Raw genomic sequence first — 18587 nt, forward strand, 5'->3', positions numbered from 1 at the left:
TTTCACATTCTTAAAATAAAGTGGTGATCCTAACTGACCTATAAAACAGGAATTTTTACTAGGATTAAATGTTAGGAATTGTGAAAAACTGAGTTTAGTTGTATTTGGCTAAGGTGTATTTAAACTTCCGACTTCAACTCTACATAACATTCTATTGGTTGCAAGAATTTTGTGTAATCATTTATTTTGAAATATTCTACGTTTTGATTCCGGCATTTAGCGTATCAGTTAGTAAACAATGTGCCATGGTATCGGTACATCGCATATCTRTTCCCAACTATTTTGTAGTCTGTAGGCACAGTTGTCAATTTTTTGGTCCTTCAATGAAACTGGTATACTTTTTTATTTATCACAATTTTCTTTAATGTTTCTTTGGCTCTTTGTCCACAGCCATTCTTTGAGGATCCAGAGGGAAAGGTCGAGCTGCCTCTGTTGCTGAAAGTGCACTCATGGAAGCGCCCTTCAGAGTACATACTCACCAAGGTAAGGGTACTTCTTCAGGGCATGGTCTTGGATGGTGCATCACACAGTCTGCATCCAACATCGAGGACACAGAGGATGCACAGTACTAGATATACTCAGGGCCAGTGGTGTAAAGTACTGAAGTAAAAATACTTTAAAGTACCACTTAAGTAGTTTTTTTGAGGTATGTGTACTTTACTCTTTATATGTTTGACAACTGTTATATTTATTCCACTACATTCCTATATACAATAATGTACTTTTTTACTTCATACATTTTCCCTGACACGCAAAAGTACTCGTTACATTTAGAATGCTTCACACAGTTATCAAGAGAAATCCCTGGTCATCGGTACTGCCTCTGATCTGGCCGACTRACTAAACACATTCTTTGTTTGTGAATGATTGTCAAAGGGTTGCAGTGTGCCCTTGGCTATACATACATTTAAAAAAAAATGTGCCGTCTGGTTGGCTTGATATAAGGAATAAGAAGTTAAGTATATTTTAGCAATACATTTATTTTTTATTTCACCTTTATTTAACCAGGTAGGCAAGTTGAGAACAAGTTCTCATTTACAATTGCGACCTGGCCAAGATAAAGCAAAGCAGTTCGACACATACAACAACACAGAGTTACACATTGAGTAAAACAAACATACAGTCAATAATACAGTAGAAAATAAGACTATATACAATGTGAGCAAGTGAGGTGAGCTAGCGGGAGGTAAAAGGCATAAAAAGGCCATGGTGGCGAAGTAAATACAATATAGCAAGTAAAACACTGGAATGGTAGATTTACAGTGGAAGAATGTGACAAGTAGAGATATAAATAATGGGGTGCAAAGGAGCAAAATAATAAATAAATAAATACAGTAGGGAAAGAGGTAGTTGTTTGGGCTAAACTATAGATGGGCTATGTACAGGTGCAGTAATCTGTGAGCTGCTCTGACAGCTGGTGCTTAAAGCTAGTGAGGGAGATAAGTGTTTCCAGTTTCAGAGATTTTTGTAGTTCGTTCCAGTCATTGGCAGCAGAGAACTAGAAGGAGAGGCGGCCAAAGGAAGAATGGTTTTGGGGGTGACCAGAGAGATATACCTGCTGGAGCACGTGCTACAGGTGGGTGCGGCTATGGTCACCAGCGAGCTGAGATAAGGGGGGACTTTACCTAGCAGGGTCTTGTAGATGACCTGGAGCCAGTGGGTTTGGGCGACGAGTTATGAAGCGAGGGCCAGCCAACGAGAGCGTACAGGTCGCAGTGGTGGGTAGTATATGGGGCTTTGGTGACAAAACGGATGGCACTGTGATCGACTACATCCAATTTATTGAGTAGGGTATTGGAGCTATTTTGTAAATGACATCACGAAGTCGGGATTGGTAGGATGGTCAGTTTTACAAGGGTATGTTTGGCAGCATGAGTGAAGGATGCTTTGTTGCGGAATAGGAAGCCAATTCTAGATTTAACTTTGGATTGGAGATGTTTGATGTGAGTCTGGAGGAGAGTTTACAGTCTATCCAGACACCTAGGTATTTGAGGTTGTCCACATATTCTAAGTCAGAGCCGTCCAGAGTAGTGATGTTGGACAGGCGGGCAGGTGCAGGCAGCGATCGGTTGAAGAGCATGCATTTAGTTTTACTTGTTTTTAAGAGCAATTGGATGCCACGAAAGGAGAGTTTTAGTGGCATTGAACCTCGCCTGGAGGGTTGTTAACACAGTGTCAAAAAAGGGGCCAGAAGTATACAGAATGGTGTCGTCTGCGTAGAGGTGGATCAGAGACTCACCAGAAGCAAGAGCGACATCATTGATGTATACAGAGAAGAGAGTCGGTCCAGAATTGAACCCTGTGGCACCCCCATAGAGACCTCCAGAGGCCGGACAACAGACCTCCGATTTGACACCTGAACTCAATCAGAGAAGTAGTTGGTGAACCAGGCGAGGCAATCATTTGAGAAACCAAGGCTGTCGAGTTTGCCGTGAGGATGTGGTGATTGACAGAGTCGAAAGCCTTGGCCAGGTCAATGAATACGGCTGCACAGTATTGTTTTTATCGAGTGGCGGTTAAGATATCGTTTAGGACCTTGAGCGTGGCTGAGGTGCACCCATGACCAGCTCTGAAAACCAGATTGTATAGCGGAGAAGGTAATCGGTCGGTATTCTGTTTGTTGACTTGGCTTTCGAAGACCTTAGAAGGCAGGGTAGGATAGATATAGGTCTGTGCAGTTTGGGTCAAGAGTGTCCCCTCCCTTTGATTAGGGGGATGACCGCAGCTGCTTTCCAATCTTTGGGATTCTCAGACGACATGAAAGAGAGGTTGAACGGCTAGTAATAGGGGTGGCAACAATTTCAAGCAGATAATTTTAGAAAGAAGGGTCCAGATTGTCTAGCCCGGCTGATTTGTAGGGGTCCAGATTTTGCAGCTCTTTCAGAACATCAGCTGACTGGATTTGGGAGAAGGAGAAATGGGGAGAAGGCTTGGGCGAGTAGCTGTGGGGGGTGCAGTGCTGTTGACCGAGGTAGGGGTAGCCAGGTGGAAGCATGGCCAGCCGTAGAAAAATGCTTATTGAAATTCTCAATTATGTGGATTTATCAGTGGTGACAGTGTTTGCTATCTTCAGTGCAGTGAGCAGCTGGGAGGAGATGTTCTTATTCTCCATGGACTTTACAGTGTCCCAGAACTTTTTTGAGTTTGTGTTGCAGGAAGCAAATTTCTGCTTGAAAAAGCTAGCCTTGGCTTTTCTAACTGCCTGTGTATATTGGTTTCTAGTTTCCCTGAAAAGTTGCATATCACGGGGGCTGTTCGATGCTAATGCAGAACGCCATAGGGGTTTTTGTGTTGGTTAAGGGCAGTCAGGTCTGGAGAGAACCAAGGGCTATATCTGTTCCTGGTTCTAAATTTCTTGAATGGGGCATGCTTATTTAAGATGGTGAGGAAGCATTTAAAAAAAATAACCAGGCATCCTCTACTGACGGGATGAGATCAATATCCTTCCAGGATACCCGGCCAGGTCGATTAGAAAGGCCTGCTCGCTGAAGTGTTTCAGGTAGCGTTTGACAGTGATGAGTGGGGTCGTTTGACCGCTGACCCATTACGGATGCAGGCAATGAGGCAGTGATCCGGTTGAAACAGCAGAGGTGTAATTAGAGGGCAAGTTTGTTAGGATGATATCTATGAGGTGGCCCGTGTTTACGGCTTTGGGGTGGTACCTGGTAGGTTCATTGATAATTTGGTGTGAGATTGAGGGCATCAAGCTTAGATTGTAGAATGGCTGGATGTTAAGCATGTTCCAGTTTAGGCTGCCTAGCAGCACGACTCTGAAGATAGATTGGGGCAATCAGTTCACTCTAGTGTCCAGAGCACAGCTGGGGGCAGAGGGTGGTCTATAGCAGGCGGCAACGGTGAGAGACTTGTTTTTAGAGAGGTGGATTTTTTTTAAAGTAGAAGTTCAAATTGTTTGGGTCAAGACCTTGATAGTAGACAGAACTCTGCAGGCTATCTTTGCAGTAGATTGCAACACCGCCCCCTTTGGCCGTTCTATCTTGTCTGAAAATGTTGTAGTTAGGGATGAAAATGTCAGAATTTTTGATGGTCTTCCTAAGCCAGGATTCAGACACGGCTAGAACATCCGGGTTGGCAGAGTGGTGCTAAAGCAGTGAATAAAACAAACTTATGGAGGAGGCTTTTAATGTAACATGAATGAAACCAAGGCTATTACGGTTACAGCAGTTCAAAAGAGAGCGCCTGGGAATAAGGAGTGGAGCTAGGCACTGCAGGGCCTGGATTCACCTCTACATCCAGAGGAACAGAGGAGGAGTAGGATAAGGGTACGGCTAAAAGAGAATGAGAATTGGCTATGAAGATTGGTCGTCTAGAACAGAGAGTAAAAGGACGTTTCCGGGGGCGATAAATAGCTTCAAGGAATAATGTACAGACAAAGGTATGGTAGGAATGTGAATACAGTGGGGTAATCCTAGGTATTGAGTGATGATGAGAGAGATATTGTCTCTAGAAACATCATTGAAACCAGTGATGTCATCGCATGTGTGGGTGGTGGAACTGAAGGTTGGATAAGGTATAGTGAGCAGGGCTAGAGGCTCTACAGTGAATAAGCCAATAAACACTAACCAGAACAGCAATGGACAAGGCATATTGACATTAAGGAGAGGCATGCTTAGTTGAGTGATCATAAGGGTCCAGTGAGTAGAGGTTGGTTGGGGTCAGGCGATTCAGACAGCCAGCCGGGCCATTGGTAGCAAGCTAGCATAGGATGGAGGTCTGTTTTTAGCCAACTCGTGCGTTTCCGTCGGTAGATTAGTGGGGTTCCGTGTGGTAGAGGGATCAATCCAATTGGCAAATAGATATAGTTATATTGACCCAAGAAAAATTGTCCGATAGACTTATTCAGATAGCCGATAAGACACTAATGATTAGCGGGCGCAGATGGGCGTTCAGTAATCGTCGCGACGGAGGGGCCAGTTGGATAACTCCCTCGGGCAGATAACGTCGGTAGTCCAGTCGTGAAGGCCCGGGTGGGCTCCGCATTGGCAGTAAAACGGGTCCGGATAGGTGATTGTAGCCCAGGAGTGGCTGATGGAACTCTTCAGGCTGGCTAGCTCCGGAATAATTTATGTTGTGCTCCGGGATCGACGTAAGCCAATAGTCACACGGGTACCAGCTAACTAGCTGCGAAATCCAGGTGTAAATGTCCAGAGCTTGCGGGTTGAATCCGGGGATATGGAGAAAAAAAATAGGTCCGGTATGTTCTGGTCTGGAGTCGAGTGGCGATAGATTTTCGAGGCTAAAGGACTAGCTGAAGACCACAAACCGTGGTTAGCTGAAATACTAACGTTAGCCAGTAAACTGGCTAGTTTCTGGTTAGCTTATGGCTAGCTTCTATTGTGGATTTTCAGATTTGAGGTAAATAATACTTTTTTTTTTTTTTAATTGGTGAGCGGGTTCCAGGAGTGTTTTGAAGTTGAGTTTTGGAAAATAAAATATATAAAAGATATGCGAAAGAAAGGTGTAAATATATATATATACGGGACACGACAAGACGAGGACAAAGGACGTCTGACTGCTATGCCATCTTGGTAACGGTGACTGATTTTACTATTGATCCTTAAGTATATTTAAAACCAAATACTTAGACTTTTACTCAAGTAGKATTTTATTGGGTGTCTTTTACTTGAGTCATTTTCTATTAAGGTATCTTTACTTTTACTTAAGTATGACAGTTGAGTACTTTTTCCACCACTGTTCAGGGCCTTCAGTATATCCTTTTCATCATTCAGACTACCGCCTTAAAGTCYACACTGCAAAGAGACTGCACAAGAACAGAATGTTCCACTATAGTAAGCTACATGTACAGTACATCACAAGGTTCAGCCGAGTGCCATATATAGCCAGACCACTCAGGGCCATCTTATCAGGTAGTGTGCCGAAATGTATGGCTGTTAACAAAAAGTAACTATCTCTGTCTCTGTCTGTCTGTTTGTCTGTGCAACACTGAGTAATTAAGCTTCCTGCGTCTTCCGCTCAACAATGTGAAGAACGTTTCATTCATTCTGTATTAAATGAAACGCACAGGAATACCCATTTAAACACAGATGTGACAGCTGTTCTGTTTCGTCCTTCCACTCTCCGCCATCCTATTCTAGAACCCCTTAATTGACGGAATAAGTTGAGGTGTGGGTTGTTATGTGCGGTTGCCATGCCAATGGAAGAGCTCTCCATGGAGTGAGAGAGAGTGAGAGTGAAGAAAAATATATAATCTCCCTTGAAGGCTCTCTCTTCACGATCGGTGGAGTCTTTTAATTCGTATTTGATTAGTGGTCTGTTGGAGTCTCTTAACTCCCTAATCCAATATTCATTGCATARATGTCCTCTTGAGGAATCCTGGATAAACTATGGTGGACTCTTTTTGCGAAGCATATTCGAAAAGTAAAAGGTTTGAGTTTCATGAATATTTCAATTTTACGTGGGTAACCTGTTCTTCAGAGGGTAATCTAGTAAACGTCCCAACGCCGCTTTACAAAATGTGTCTGTGTAATGTTTAATTTTGCAGTTCAGTAACTTTCAGAACATTGGTGACTGCACAGAGCCCAGGCGTCCATCACTTTAGAAGTGGGAAAAGGGGATGTTTGATGCGTCATAGAAATGCACTGTTTCCATTGTTTTGTTCCCATGTTAAAAACATCTCATGCATTTTATACTAGCCTCCGGTAATAGTGGAGAACGAATCATCATTTGACCTGACCGCAGCCAATGAACATCTGCTCTGTAGTGAGGTAAGCGCTCTCCACACACTTTACTTTACTTACCTTTTCATAYAGGCTTATCACACTGTTGTCATCTAACAGTGATTTCTGATGGACGGTAATGAAGGGACCCTAGATTATGTGATTGATTTGGTAAATTTAAAGTCATTTAGTCATTGATCAATTGATTGTTTTYTTTTTTTCCCATTATGTCCCTCTTCCCAGCTCTTCAGGTGGATAGTGAGTGAAATCTACATAGTGTGGAAGATCTACAATGGGACGTCAGTAGAGCAGGGGTCTGACGTCTGGAAGCCTTGGGAACACATCTACTCCCTGTGTAAYGTGGTCAAGGGCCACATGCCTCTCTATAATGTCTATGGGAAGTACGTGGTCAAACTCTACTGGATGGTGAGTGATAGGGGTATTCAAAACAGATTATATGCCTAGTTTCTCCGACCCAGTTTACCCCTGCAGTACCCCTGGACTCAGTCTTTATTGAGAGCACTTTTTAGTCCAGGAATATAGGCTTAATCTGGTTCCGTTAATCTGGGACTGTGAAACTGCTCCGCCCTATCGTGTTATTAGCATGGACTGTTTTCCACTTTACGAGATACAGTAAATTCTACTCTATTTGTAGCTTCCAAATGTTTTAATTCACCTTCATGTTCTTACCATGTTAAATCATGTCTGAATATCCCTCATACCCTGAGGTTGCTAAGACACAAACATATTGTCAGCTCTTTTCCACCGGTGCACCTAGGAGATAAAGACAATCCATAATTCATTTCAGAGGGCTGCACAGAGAATGGAGAAGCAGCCCAGCCTCATCCACTCAGGCACGAATCAATCAGTCTCGCTGCTGTGTTAATATGAGGAGGCTTTGCACATCGTCCGATGAATTGATAAGGTTTAACAGGAGTCATCTGCCTCAGGACATCACTGTGGGACACCTTTATGACAGCAAGGCGGTGGCACTCAGTCATGCTATGGGTCTTCCTGTATTGTGGGGTAATTCCAAAGCAATGTCAGTAGTCGGTATGAGGTATGATGATACATAGATTGCAGTGGAGGCTGGTGGGAGGAGCTATAGGAGGATGGGCTCATTGTAGTGGCTGGAATGGAATAACGGAACAGTCAAAGATGTGGTTTCCATATGTTTGATGTGTTTGATACCGTTGAATTGATTCCATTCCAGCCATTACAATTAGACCATCCTCCTATATCTCCTCCCACCAGCCTCCACTGATACAGTGCTCGCAGAAAGTATTCAAATTCCTWGACTTTTTCCACATTTTGTTGTTACAGCCTGAATTTTAAAGGGATTAAATCGCAATTTTTTTTGTCATTTGCTTACACACAATACCACATAATGTCAAAGTAGAATTTTTATTTTTTACAAATTAATTAYAAATGAAAAGCTGAAATGTTTTGAGTCAATAATAACTCCTTTTTTATGGCAAGCATAAATAAGTTCAGGACTAACAATGTGCWCAACAGGTCCCATAATAAGTTGCATGGACTCACTCTGTGTGCAATAATAGTGTTTAACACTTTTTTGAATGACTACCTCATCTCTCATCTCATCTGTACCCCACATATACAGTGCAATGYTCTGTAAGGTCCCTCAGACGAGCAGTGAATACAAAGTCACTACAAAGATGCAGGCGTCCTCCCTAACTCAGTTACCGGAGAGGAACGAAACTGGTTAGGGATTTCACATTGAGGCCAATGGTGACATTAAAACAGTTTGAGTTTAATGGCTGTTATAGGAGAGAACTGAGGATGGATCAACAACATTGTACTTCGTCCACAATACTAACCTAAGTCACAGAATGAAAAGAAGGAAGCCTGTACAGAATAAAAGGCACTAAAGCAGGGGTGGGCAACTCCAGTCCTCGAGGGCRTGATTGGTGTCACACTTTTTCACCATCCCTAGRAAACACAGCTGATTAATCAAATTGCATTCGAAACTGAAGATCATAATTAGGTGATTATTGGAGTCAGATGTGTTTGCTGGGGCTGGGGAAAACTGTGTCACCAATCAGGTCCTCGAGGACTGGAATTGCCCACCCCTGCACTAAAGTAATATTACAAAAAATGTGGCAAAGCAATTCACTTTTGTCCTGACTACAAAGTGTTATGTTTTGGGGCAAATCCAATACAACACAAACACATTATTGAGTAGCACTTTCCATATGTTTCAAGCATAGTGGTGGTTGCATGATGGTATGCTTGTAATCATTAATAGCTGGGGAGTTTTTCAGTATAAAAAATAAACAGATCGGAGCTACTGTAAGCACAGGCAAAACCCTAGAGAAAAACTGGGTTCAGTGTGCTTTCCGCCAGACACTGGGAAATTAATTCACCTTTTAGCAGGGCAATAACCTAAAACACAAGGCCAAATCTAAACTGGAGTTGCTTACCAAGAATGTTCCTGAGTGGTCAAGTTACAGTTTTGACTTAACACTTCTTAACACAAAAACACAAAAACTATTGCAATACCTGAAAATGGTTGTCTAGCAATGATCAACAACCGATTTGACAGAGCTTGAAGAATTTAGAAAATAATAATGGGCAAATGTTGTACAATCTAGGTGTGCAAAGCTCTTGAGACTTACTCAGAAATGTGCCTCTACAATAACCTCAGGGGTGTGAAAACTCATGTAAATGAGATACTTCTGTATTTCATTTTCAATACATTTTGCAAAATGTTCTAAAAATTTGTTTTCACTGTCTCATTATGGGGTATTGTGTGGAATCATAAAACACGGGACGAGATGTTAAAACTGTCCATTGTGCCAATAGATGGTATGCACTCACATGAGATTTGCCGTGATGTTGACAGAGTGGCATGGGAGGTTTATTTCTTAGACTGGGTTAAGATGTCAATTTTGGGACACATCCTCAGTAGTGTGCCTTCGAATCAGTGGGTGTTTCGGCCTTTAATCACTAAACACCCTCATCAAAGGTGGCCAGCTAAAGGGTGATCAAGCCTTAGCTTGTGTCCCATGCCCAATTAAGATTTCCCACGGTACTATGCAAGGCAGGGGCGTCCTCTTCCCTGAGCCAGCCCTACAGCTGACCACATACCTCATATGCCCTCCTCAAGTTGGAGGGATCTGAATTGGGTTCTCAGGTGGGGGTGGGGGGGGTCATGAAGTTWTAGCCCAGCAAGGGTCCTTCCGTTTGATCCAGATCCACTGGCTGCCTCTTTCAGCTGCTTGAGAAACTGCTCTGACGGTCTGCRGCAGAGCCTGTCCATGGATTCCAAGTTCTTTCAGCAACCTGATGGTGGAAGAAGCCACGAATCCTRTGCATCCCACWTCAACTGGCCAGACTTTTGCATTCCAGCCACGCTGAGTTGCGTCTGTTGCCAACTCTGTGTAACGCAGTTTCTTACGCTCGTAGGCCTCTTCAACAAAGTTGAACAACAAAGTTTTCCCACGGGACTGTGAGCTCTATGATGTACACAGCCTTTCGTGAAGGGGACCAGAGTACCATGTCTGGCCTAAGGTTGGTAGAAGCAATCTCAGGTGGAAAAATGAGTTGCTGGCCAATATCGACAAGCATCTTCCAGTCCCGGGCCATGCSTAGGTGTCCAGTTTCTGGCTTTGTAYGAGGATGCTTGGGCCTTTTCTGTCCCTCCCGGATGAATGTTGTTGTTTTGACGGGATTGCTTGTTTTTGGAGGTAATGAATTGGTTGCACTCCTCTTGGTCTCAAGTGCTYCAGCCAGGRTCTTGAGGACCTGATTGTGCCTCCAGGTGTAGCGGCCTTGTGAGAGGCTGGTCTTGCAACCTGTCATTATATGRCTGAGWGTCGCTGGAGCRGMGCAGAGGGGGCAGGTCGGGTCCTCGCCATACCATTGATGTAGGTTTTTTGGTGATGGAAGCACATCATAAACAGCTCTTATGATGAAGCTGATGTTGCTTGCCTCCATTTGCCAAAGCTCACTCCAGTTGATCTTTCTCCTCTCCAGGCCTTCCCACCGCGTTCATTGCCCTTGTTTAGCAAGAGAGACAGCCTTTACACTTCTTGCAGTCTCCTCCTGTCTGCGCACCTCCTCGACCACCAGCTTCCTGCGTTCAGATGTTGTTGCCTTATGGAACGTTGGTTTGCTTGCTGCCAGGCCAAAGCCTCCTCTTCCATGCTGGATATTCCCCACAATGTCTTGGTGTCTCAGGGCTGATGTTGCTTGCTGCACAGCCGTGGATGATGTCCATTTCCGTCCAGTTTGTAGGGGAGGTGCAGCCTTGCTAATGGTCTGGTCTTTGGAGTCCTTCAATGTCATATGAAGTCTTACTTTAGAGCACTTGTACTCCTCCGTTAGACTTGTAAGAGGTAGTTCAAGGACCCCTTTGCCATAGAGGCCGATGTTACTCAGGCATCGTGGGACACCCAGCCATTTCTTCACGTATGAGGTAATGGTTCGCTCCATCTTCTCCACTGTTGTAATTGGGACCTCATAGACGGTGAGTGGCCACATTACCCGGGGGAGAAGTCCAAACTGTAGTCACCAAAGCTTGAGCTTCCCAGGCAGTAGGGTCTTGTTGATGTTCTCAAGAACGTCGGCGATGTCCTGTCTTACTTGCTGCACTTGATCTTTATCTCGGAGGCTTTCGTTGTACCATCTACCCAGGCTCTTGACGGGTTGCTCAGACACCGTTGGTATCGGGTCATCTCCAATGCAGAACCTCACATCTTTAAGCTGTCCCTTGACTATGGAGATGCTTCGAGATTTGCTTGGCTTGATTTTCATCCGGGCCCACTTGATGTTATCCTGCAGTTTTGCAAGTAGCCGCCTGGTGCATGCTGCAGTGGTGGTCAGTGTAGTCATGTCATCCATGTATGCTCGGATAGGTGGGAGACGGAGCCCTTCCTAGTTCTCTCACTGCCGACCACCCATCTCGATGCCCTGATGATGACTTCCATGGCCATAGTGAAGGCCAGAGGTGAATGTACAGCCTGCCATTATGCCCACTTCCAAGCGCTGCCATGTTGTTGTGAAGTCAGGTGTTGTGAACACAATTGCAGTCTTGGAAATAGGCCTTTACCAGTGTAGTGATGGGTTCTGGTACGTGGAAAAAGTTGAAGGATTCCCAGAGGAGTTTATGGGGAACTGAGCCAAAGGCATTGGCCAGGTCGAGGAAGATGACATAGGAGTCTCTCTTGTCTTTCTTAGCTATTTGTTTCTGGTGCCAAATCATACTAGTATGTTCCAGGCAACAGAGAACCAGGAATGCCTGCTTTCTGTACAGATGTATCAATGTACTTGTTCCTTTCCAGGTAGTGGACAGCCTCTGTGCTATTATACTGAAAAAGATCTTCCCTTCGACGTTGAGAAGGGAGATTGGTCGAATTGACTGATGTTCTGCGCATCCTTCTCTTTCGGGATTAGCACACCACCAGCCCTTCGCCATGCCTTTGCTATTATTTCCTTCTGCCACATATCCTCATGAGCCTCCAAAGAAAGCGTAGAACATCCGGGGCGTTCTTGTAGAGCTTATATGGTACTCCATTAGGCTCAGGAGCCGAGGCCGCTTTGCTCGTCGGACAACATCCTCTACTTCCTTCCATTTTGGAGGGTCAGTGTCCAGATTGAGTTCTGGTGGTTGAAAAGATGGGATGTCATGTGGGATGATTATCTGCTCATGCCTTTTCGTGTCCTGGTGGACCTTTTCCAGATGTTCTTCCAGTTCTGGATTGGAGTTTTTAGGTTCCGCATTTCCTTTGCGAAGAGGTCTTTGACAAACTAAAGTTTTTTTTTATAGAACCGTGTTCTTGAGTGTTCCTTCTTCTACGAAGTTTCCTTAAGTTTTCCGCTCTTCGGAAGGTTGCCAGCCGACATTTGATGTCTGCTTGGAGTGCATGAGACCTTCTCTCTCTGCATCAGAGGCCTTCTTCCACTGCTTTCTCAGCTGCCTTCTCTCTCTGACAAGTACAGTGGGGAGAACAAGTATTTGATACACTGACAATTTTGCAGGTTTTCCTACTTACAAGCATGTAGAGGTCTGTCATTTTTATCATAGGTACACTTCAACTGTGAGAGAAGGAATCTAAAACAAAAATCCAGAAAATCACATTGTATGTTTTTAAGTAATTAATTTGCATTTATTGCATGACATAAGTATTTGATACATCAGAAAAGCAGAACTGAATATTTGGTACAGAAACCTTAGTTTGCAATTACAGAGATCATACGTTTCCTGTAGTTCTTGACCAGGTTTGCACACACTGCAGCAGGGATTTTGGCCCACTCCTCATACAGACCTTCTCCAGATCCTTCAGGTTTCGGGCGTCTCGCTGGGCAATACAGACTTTCGCCTCCCTCCAAAGATTTTCTATTGGGTTCAGGTCTGGAGACTGGCTAGGCCACTCCAGGATTTGAGATGCTTCTTACGGAGCCCCCTTAGTTCCCTGGCTGTGTGTTTCGGGTCGTTGTCATGCTGGAAGACCCAGCCAGACCCATCTTCAATGCTCTACTGAGGGAAGGAGGTTGTTGGTCAAGATCTCGCGATACATGGCCCCATCCATCCTCCCTCATACGGTGCAGTCGTCCTGTCCCCTTTGCAGAAAAGCATCCCCAAAGAATGATGTTTCCACCTCCATGCTTCACGGTTGGGATGGTGTTCTTGGGTTGTACTCATCCTTCTATTCTCCAAACACGCGAGTGGAGTTTAGAGCAAAAAGCTCTATTTTTGTCTCATCAGACCACATGACCTTCTCCCATTCCTCTCTGGATGCATCCAGATGGAATTGGCAAACTTCAGACGGGCCTGGACATGCGCTGGCTTGAGCAGGGGACCTTGCGTGCGCTGCAGGATTTTAATCCATGACGGCGTAGTGTGTACTAATGGTTTTCTTTGAGACTGTGGTCCCAGCTCTCTTCAGGTCATTGACCAGGTCCTGCGTGTAGTTCTGGGCTGATCCCTCACATTCCTCATGATCATTGATGCCCCACGGGTGAGACTTGCATGGAGCCCCAGACCGAGGGTGATTGACCGTCATCTTGAACTTCTTCCATTTTCTAATAATTGTGCCAACAGTTTGTGCCTTCTCACCAAGCTGCTTGGCTATTGTCCTGTAGCCCATCCCAGCCTTGTACAGGTCTACAATTTATCCCTGATGTCCTTACACAGCTCTCTGGTCTTGGCCATTGTGGAGAGGTTGGAGTCTGTTTGATTGAGTGTGTGGACAGGTGTCTTTTATACAGGTAACGAGTTCAAACAGGTGCAGTTAATACAGGTAATGAGTGGAGAACAGGAGGGCTTTCTTAAAGAAAAACTAACAGGTCTGTGAGAGCCGGAATTCTTACTGGTTGGTAGGTGATCAAATACTTATGTCATGCAATAAAATGCAAATTAATTACTTAAATCATACAATGTGATTTTCTGGATTTTTGTTTTAGATTCCGTCTCTCACAGTTGAGTGTACCTATGATAAAAATGACAGACCTCTACATGCTTTAAGTAGGAAAACCTGCAAAGAATCGGCAGTGTATCAAATACTTGTTCTCCCCACTGTATCTCGATCTCTTGCTGCCTCCTAGATTTGGCTGGCGCGGGTGGTGTCTTGGCACTTCTCCTTTCGTTTACTCCAAAGCGCTCTTCTCCGTAGTGGTAATGTCTCCCATCCTTTCAAGCTTTTTCTCTGCTGTTCCTACCTGTTGTTCCAAGATTTTTGTCAGGTCGTTGTTGATTGTTTCCCACTCTCTCTTTTCAACAGCTTTGGGCCACTTCACACTCGGTCTGTGCCCTTTGACCTTTTCCTCTTTTAGAGGTCTCTGTGGTTGGGTGAGTTCATCCACCGMCATTTCTGTGCTTGTGTTATCCTCCTCCGTTACAGGGGTGCTGATGCTCTGCGAACTTTGGTTTGCGTCCCGTCGCTGTGCTTCATTCGACTGATTTGACTGGCTGCTTCGTAAYAAGTACTGGTCAWTGCGAGGTCCCTGTCTCTGCTCTACCAAGCACCTTTTCCTCCCTTGATGGATCCTTAACCCCCTTGCCGATGTTACTCTCTCCCAACCACAGCTGCACACCTGAAGTGTGTGTCCTGCTGCTGTTATGGTTGTCTCATGTGCTGTGTTCCTACTKGTAGTCGTTTCCATTCCTGGGTCCGTAGCCGTGTGATCAGTCGTTGTGTAGATGTGTGAAAAAAAMAATGTATCCATTTTGAATTCACACCAAAATGTGGAACAAGTCAAGGGATATGAATACTTTCTGAAGGCACTGTAGATCTACGTTGTTTTCTCTGTGTTAGGTCTGTGACGATGCTCACAGTTATGAGACTGTATTTGCAAATAGTCTTTAGGAGTATGGTCATACATTTCCTGAACTTMTATTGTGTTTGTCTACAGTTCTCAAGTGGTGAAGATAGGCCTACTCCATTTTTATCAAATCGTTGGATTTACGATGTCGAAAAGAGATGTTTTGGAACATAAGCGTATCAATCACAACAATAACAAAGAGATTGTGAGGTATAGAAGTATAGGAGGACGAGAGAATGTAACAGTTAAACTCACTGGCATGCTGACAAGATTGGAGGCAGCAGTTCCCGTGCCAACACTAGCATGCTAACAGATGGATAAGGAGACATAATACGCCATCCCCTCTCTTTCTTTCTCTATTCCCGTCTCTTTTTCGCTCTCTCTTTCTCGTCCCCTCTCGCTCTTCCCCTCTCTCTCCTTGTTTACCTCTGTCTTTTTTCCCCTTTCTCCCGCCCTTTCTTTCACATACTCCTCTGCATCTCTCCCTCTCTCTTAATGAAGTTAGCTCCTTCACACCCTGTCCAGTCTCATCTGCAGAAAGGTTGAGCAGCTCCTGAGGGTGATGATTAGGATGGGGGAGGACAGTGAGACAGAGAGATAGGCACAGCTGTGATCAGTCAGTCAGATTACACTGTGCGTCTAAAGACTGAAGCTGCACGTCACTATATAACACTGTAACTCCCACAGACAGCCAGTGGACATAGAGAACACTGAGAGGCTGCCTGTCTGCCACTGGGTTGAAGAGAGCATATGGATTCCTAGAAGGAGAGAGGCAGGGTAAATGGAATGGTGGGAGTAGGAATGTCCATCTTCAATCGCTAAATAGGTTAGCTATATGAATGAAAAATAAATGTGGTTCCTAGGAAGATTTTCACTTGGCATTTGTGCTGTGTGAGTCCCAGCTCACCGCTTTTTCATCTCTTCCCGTCTGTATTTAATAACTGTGGTAAAGCTCTGGTGTGTGTGAATCATACTCAAGGGTGCTACTATCAAATACAGTACCTACATGACAAATGGACAATAGATGCCTACACAGCGCTAGTACAGACCAGTCGTTCTTGTTTTAAACAGCAAATCGATTGAAGTCAACACTCCCATATTCTGCCGTTGTCTCAACATTGACTGCCTGGTCAGTGGAAATTAGATTATATCCAGCCTATTAATCAAATCTAAAGAATAAAGAACGATACACTGAAAGTATTGTTACTGTAATGGGCTGGTAAATGAAACTCACTGTGCTCTGTCAATTTCCAGTTTCTATCGCTCTCTCTTCCTTGCTTTCTTTCTCCCCTCCTCCTCTCGCTCTATTGTTCCCTCATCTGTTCGCTCTTTTTTTTTCTCCCCCTTCTGTCAGGGCTGCTGGAGGAAGATCATGGTGGACGATGCGTTGCCGTTTGATGAGGACAACAACCTGCTGCTTCCTGCCACCACCAACCAATCAGAGCTGTGGCCCATGCTGCTGGCCAAGGCCATCATTAAACTGGCCAACACAGAGTGAGTTCGACCATAGTTAAATCCAACTGAAACCTCAAAACCACCCTAAAGAGGGGACACAAACCAACAATCAACTTCAATACTGGGGGGGGGGGGCACAAACCAATGACTGTATGTATGAATTGACAAAGCCATCGATCATGTGACACCACCCATATGAAAAAATACTATAGTATACTCTGGTATAAATACTATASTATTCACTTGTGTTTTTGAGGACTTTACTGTTGTATTGACTGTAGTGTTTTTGCSTACCAAAGTCTGCAGAAACACTACAGTGAATACTGTAGCATTTACTTTAGTAAACTGTAGAATATTGTAGTATTTACAGTTAAAGTTGCGCTATGCAGAAATGGCTCTGCCATTTCAGTTTATGTGATAATATAGTATAGTGTAGAGAATCATTGTACCATCTAAARCGCTGTGAAATAGATTTTCCATAACCAAAAATACTGTTTCAGAGGTTTGAAGCTGGTGTAAAAGACACAAAAACAAAACTTAAGAATGGGAAGCATATAAATAGTGGACATAGAAAAGATCTACTGCTTCTTAGACTTGCTTTCAAGTATAACGATATATCTATACTTCTATGTGAATTTGATTGGGTCTCACAAAAAGTCACATATTGCCACTAGCTATAGTATGAATACTGAACTAAAACAAACTGTAGTATATATTATTGTAACTAATGTAGTGTTTTTGCGGATTGTAGRATTTACTGTAGTATTTTTGTGGACTGTAAWATACTGCAGTATTTACTGTAGTGTTTTTTCAGWTATTTCTGATATCACTGTAGTATTTACTATAGTGTATTTATTGTATTATCTTTGACATAGAAGTAGAAGCTTTCTTCTTGTGCAAACCACCTACTGGAGAAATGGGCAAATTAAATACTGTTGTATTTASCATAGTTAGTGTTGTTTTTTTGCAGAAATTACTGTAGTGTTTACTACAGTGTTTTTTCGTGGATTATACTGTAGTATTCGTATTCTACAGTATACTACACGTGATCGAAGGGTACTACAGAGTGTAGTATAGTGTTCTACATTATACTACAGTTTACTACAGAATAATATAGTAAGTACTGTAGTATTCTATAGTAAACTGTAGTATTTCTTTCATTCCTATGTGAAGACTCAATACCGCATTGAAGTCAAATGAAGTCGGTTAAGACGGCGTCTCATGGAGACATAACATGCGCAGTTTGAGCTACTCCAGGAAGTGACGTTGCAGGCTCTATGTTGCCCTCTCTCATTGAGTAACTCAAGTTGATGGCCAAACTGGGTACTGCAGGCTGCCATCAGCAACTAAATTATCCTTAACTTCTTCTGTGTGCAATTTTTTAATTTTTAATAAATCAGTTCAAGGACATACATCTGGTGTATTAGAAGCAATTATTGGCACCATGATTGTCCCCCCCAAAAAATATGTACACAAAGATTGACCACAAAGATTACCATTTTTCCATTTACTATAATAGGGGATCCTTTTATCTTTAAACAATGCCTGCAGTACCAAAGTCGGCATTGAACTTCCGTAGCTTCAATGAGAGCGTTCTCCCCTGGCACACACCCTATTATCAGTCCATAGTACTACCACAGTGCTTAGAAAGCACAACTCACATTCATTTTTAGTATTCGTTTTTAAATTTGTTTATTTTTTATTATTGGATAGGACAGAAGTAGAGCGGGAAGATAGAGGAGAGTGTGCTGAAATTCCAGTAGACCGGAATCGAACCCATGCTGCAGCGGTATATTATGTGCACCGTCTTTCCCCGACAGTACATTCATTTAGCAGCGGTGCCCTGCTSCTGCTAAATCGTTGCAGACAAAATAATCATAATAAATAAAATGTGTATTATTTGTATTTATATATGTATTTATCCGATAGTGCGAGACTTTGGCAATTAAGCACTTTTTCTAGTTACAGAGTCAAATGAACTCATGGATACCATTTTTATGTCTCTGTGTGCAGTTTAAAGAAAGTTTTTAACTAGCGTTGGCGCAATTACTGACTAGCATTAGCGCAATTAAACCCTTTTTCTACTTACACAGAGTCAAATTAACTCATTGATATAATTTTAACTAGCATTAGCACAATGATTAAAGGTCTACA

General features: G+C 43.5%; 1 protein-coding gene across 1 annotated transcript in view; it reads left to right on the forward strand.

The window, feature by feature from the left end:
* adgb (androglobin) overlaps positions 1 to 18587 on the forward strand; it is a 139099-nt gene that overhangs the window by 10936 nt on the left and 109576 nt on the right. The window contains exons 3-6 of the mRNA XM_070435854.1: positions 391 to 483; positions 6672 to 6743; positions 6939 to 7121; positions 16333 to 16472. Of these exons, the coding sequence (XP_070291955.1) occupies positions 391 to 483; positions 6672 to 6743; positions 6939 to 7121; positions 16333 to 16472 (488 nt within the window). The remainder of the gene's footprint in view (positions 1 to 390; positions 484 to 6671; positions 6744 to 6938; positions 7122 to 16332; positions 16473 to 18587) is intronic.

This window comes from Salvelinus sp. IW2-2015, linkage group LG28 (assembly GCF_002910315.2).
Source record: "Salvelinus sp. IW2-2015 linkage group LG28, ASM291031v2, whole genome shotgun sequence".
NCBI lineage: Eukaryota > Metazoa > Chordata > Actinopteri > Salmoniformes > Salmonidae > Salvelinus > Salvelinus sp. IW2-2015.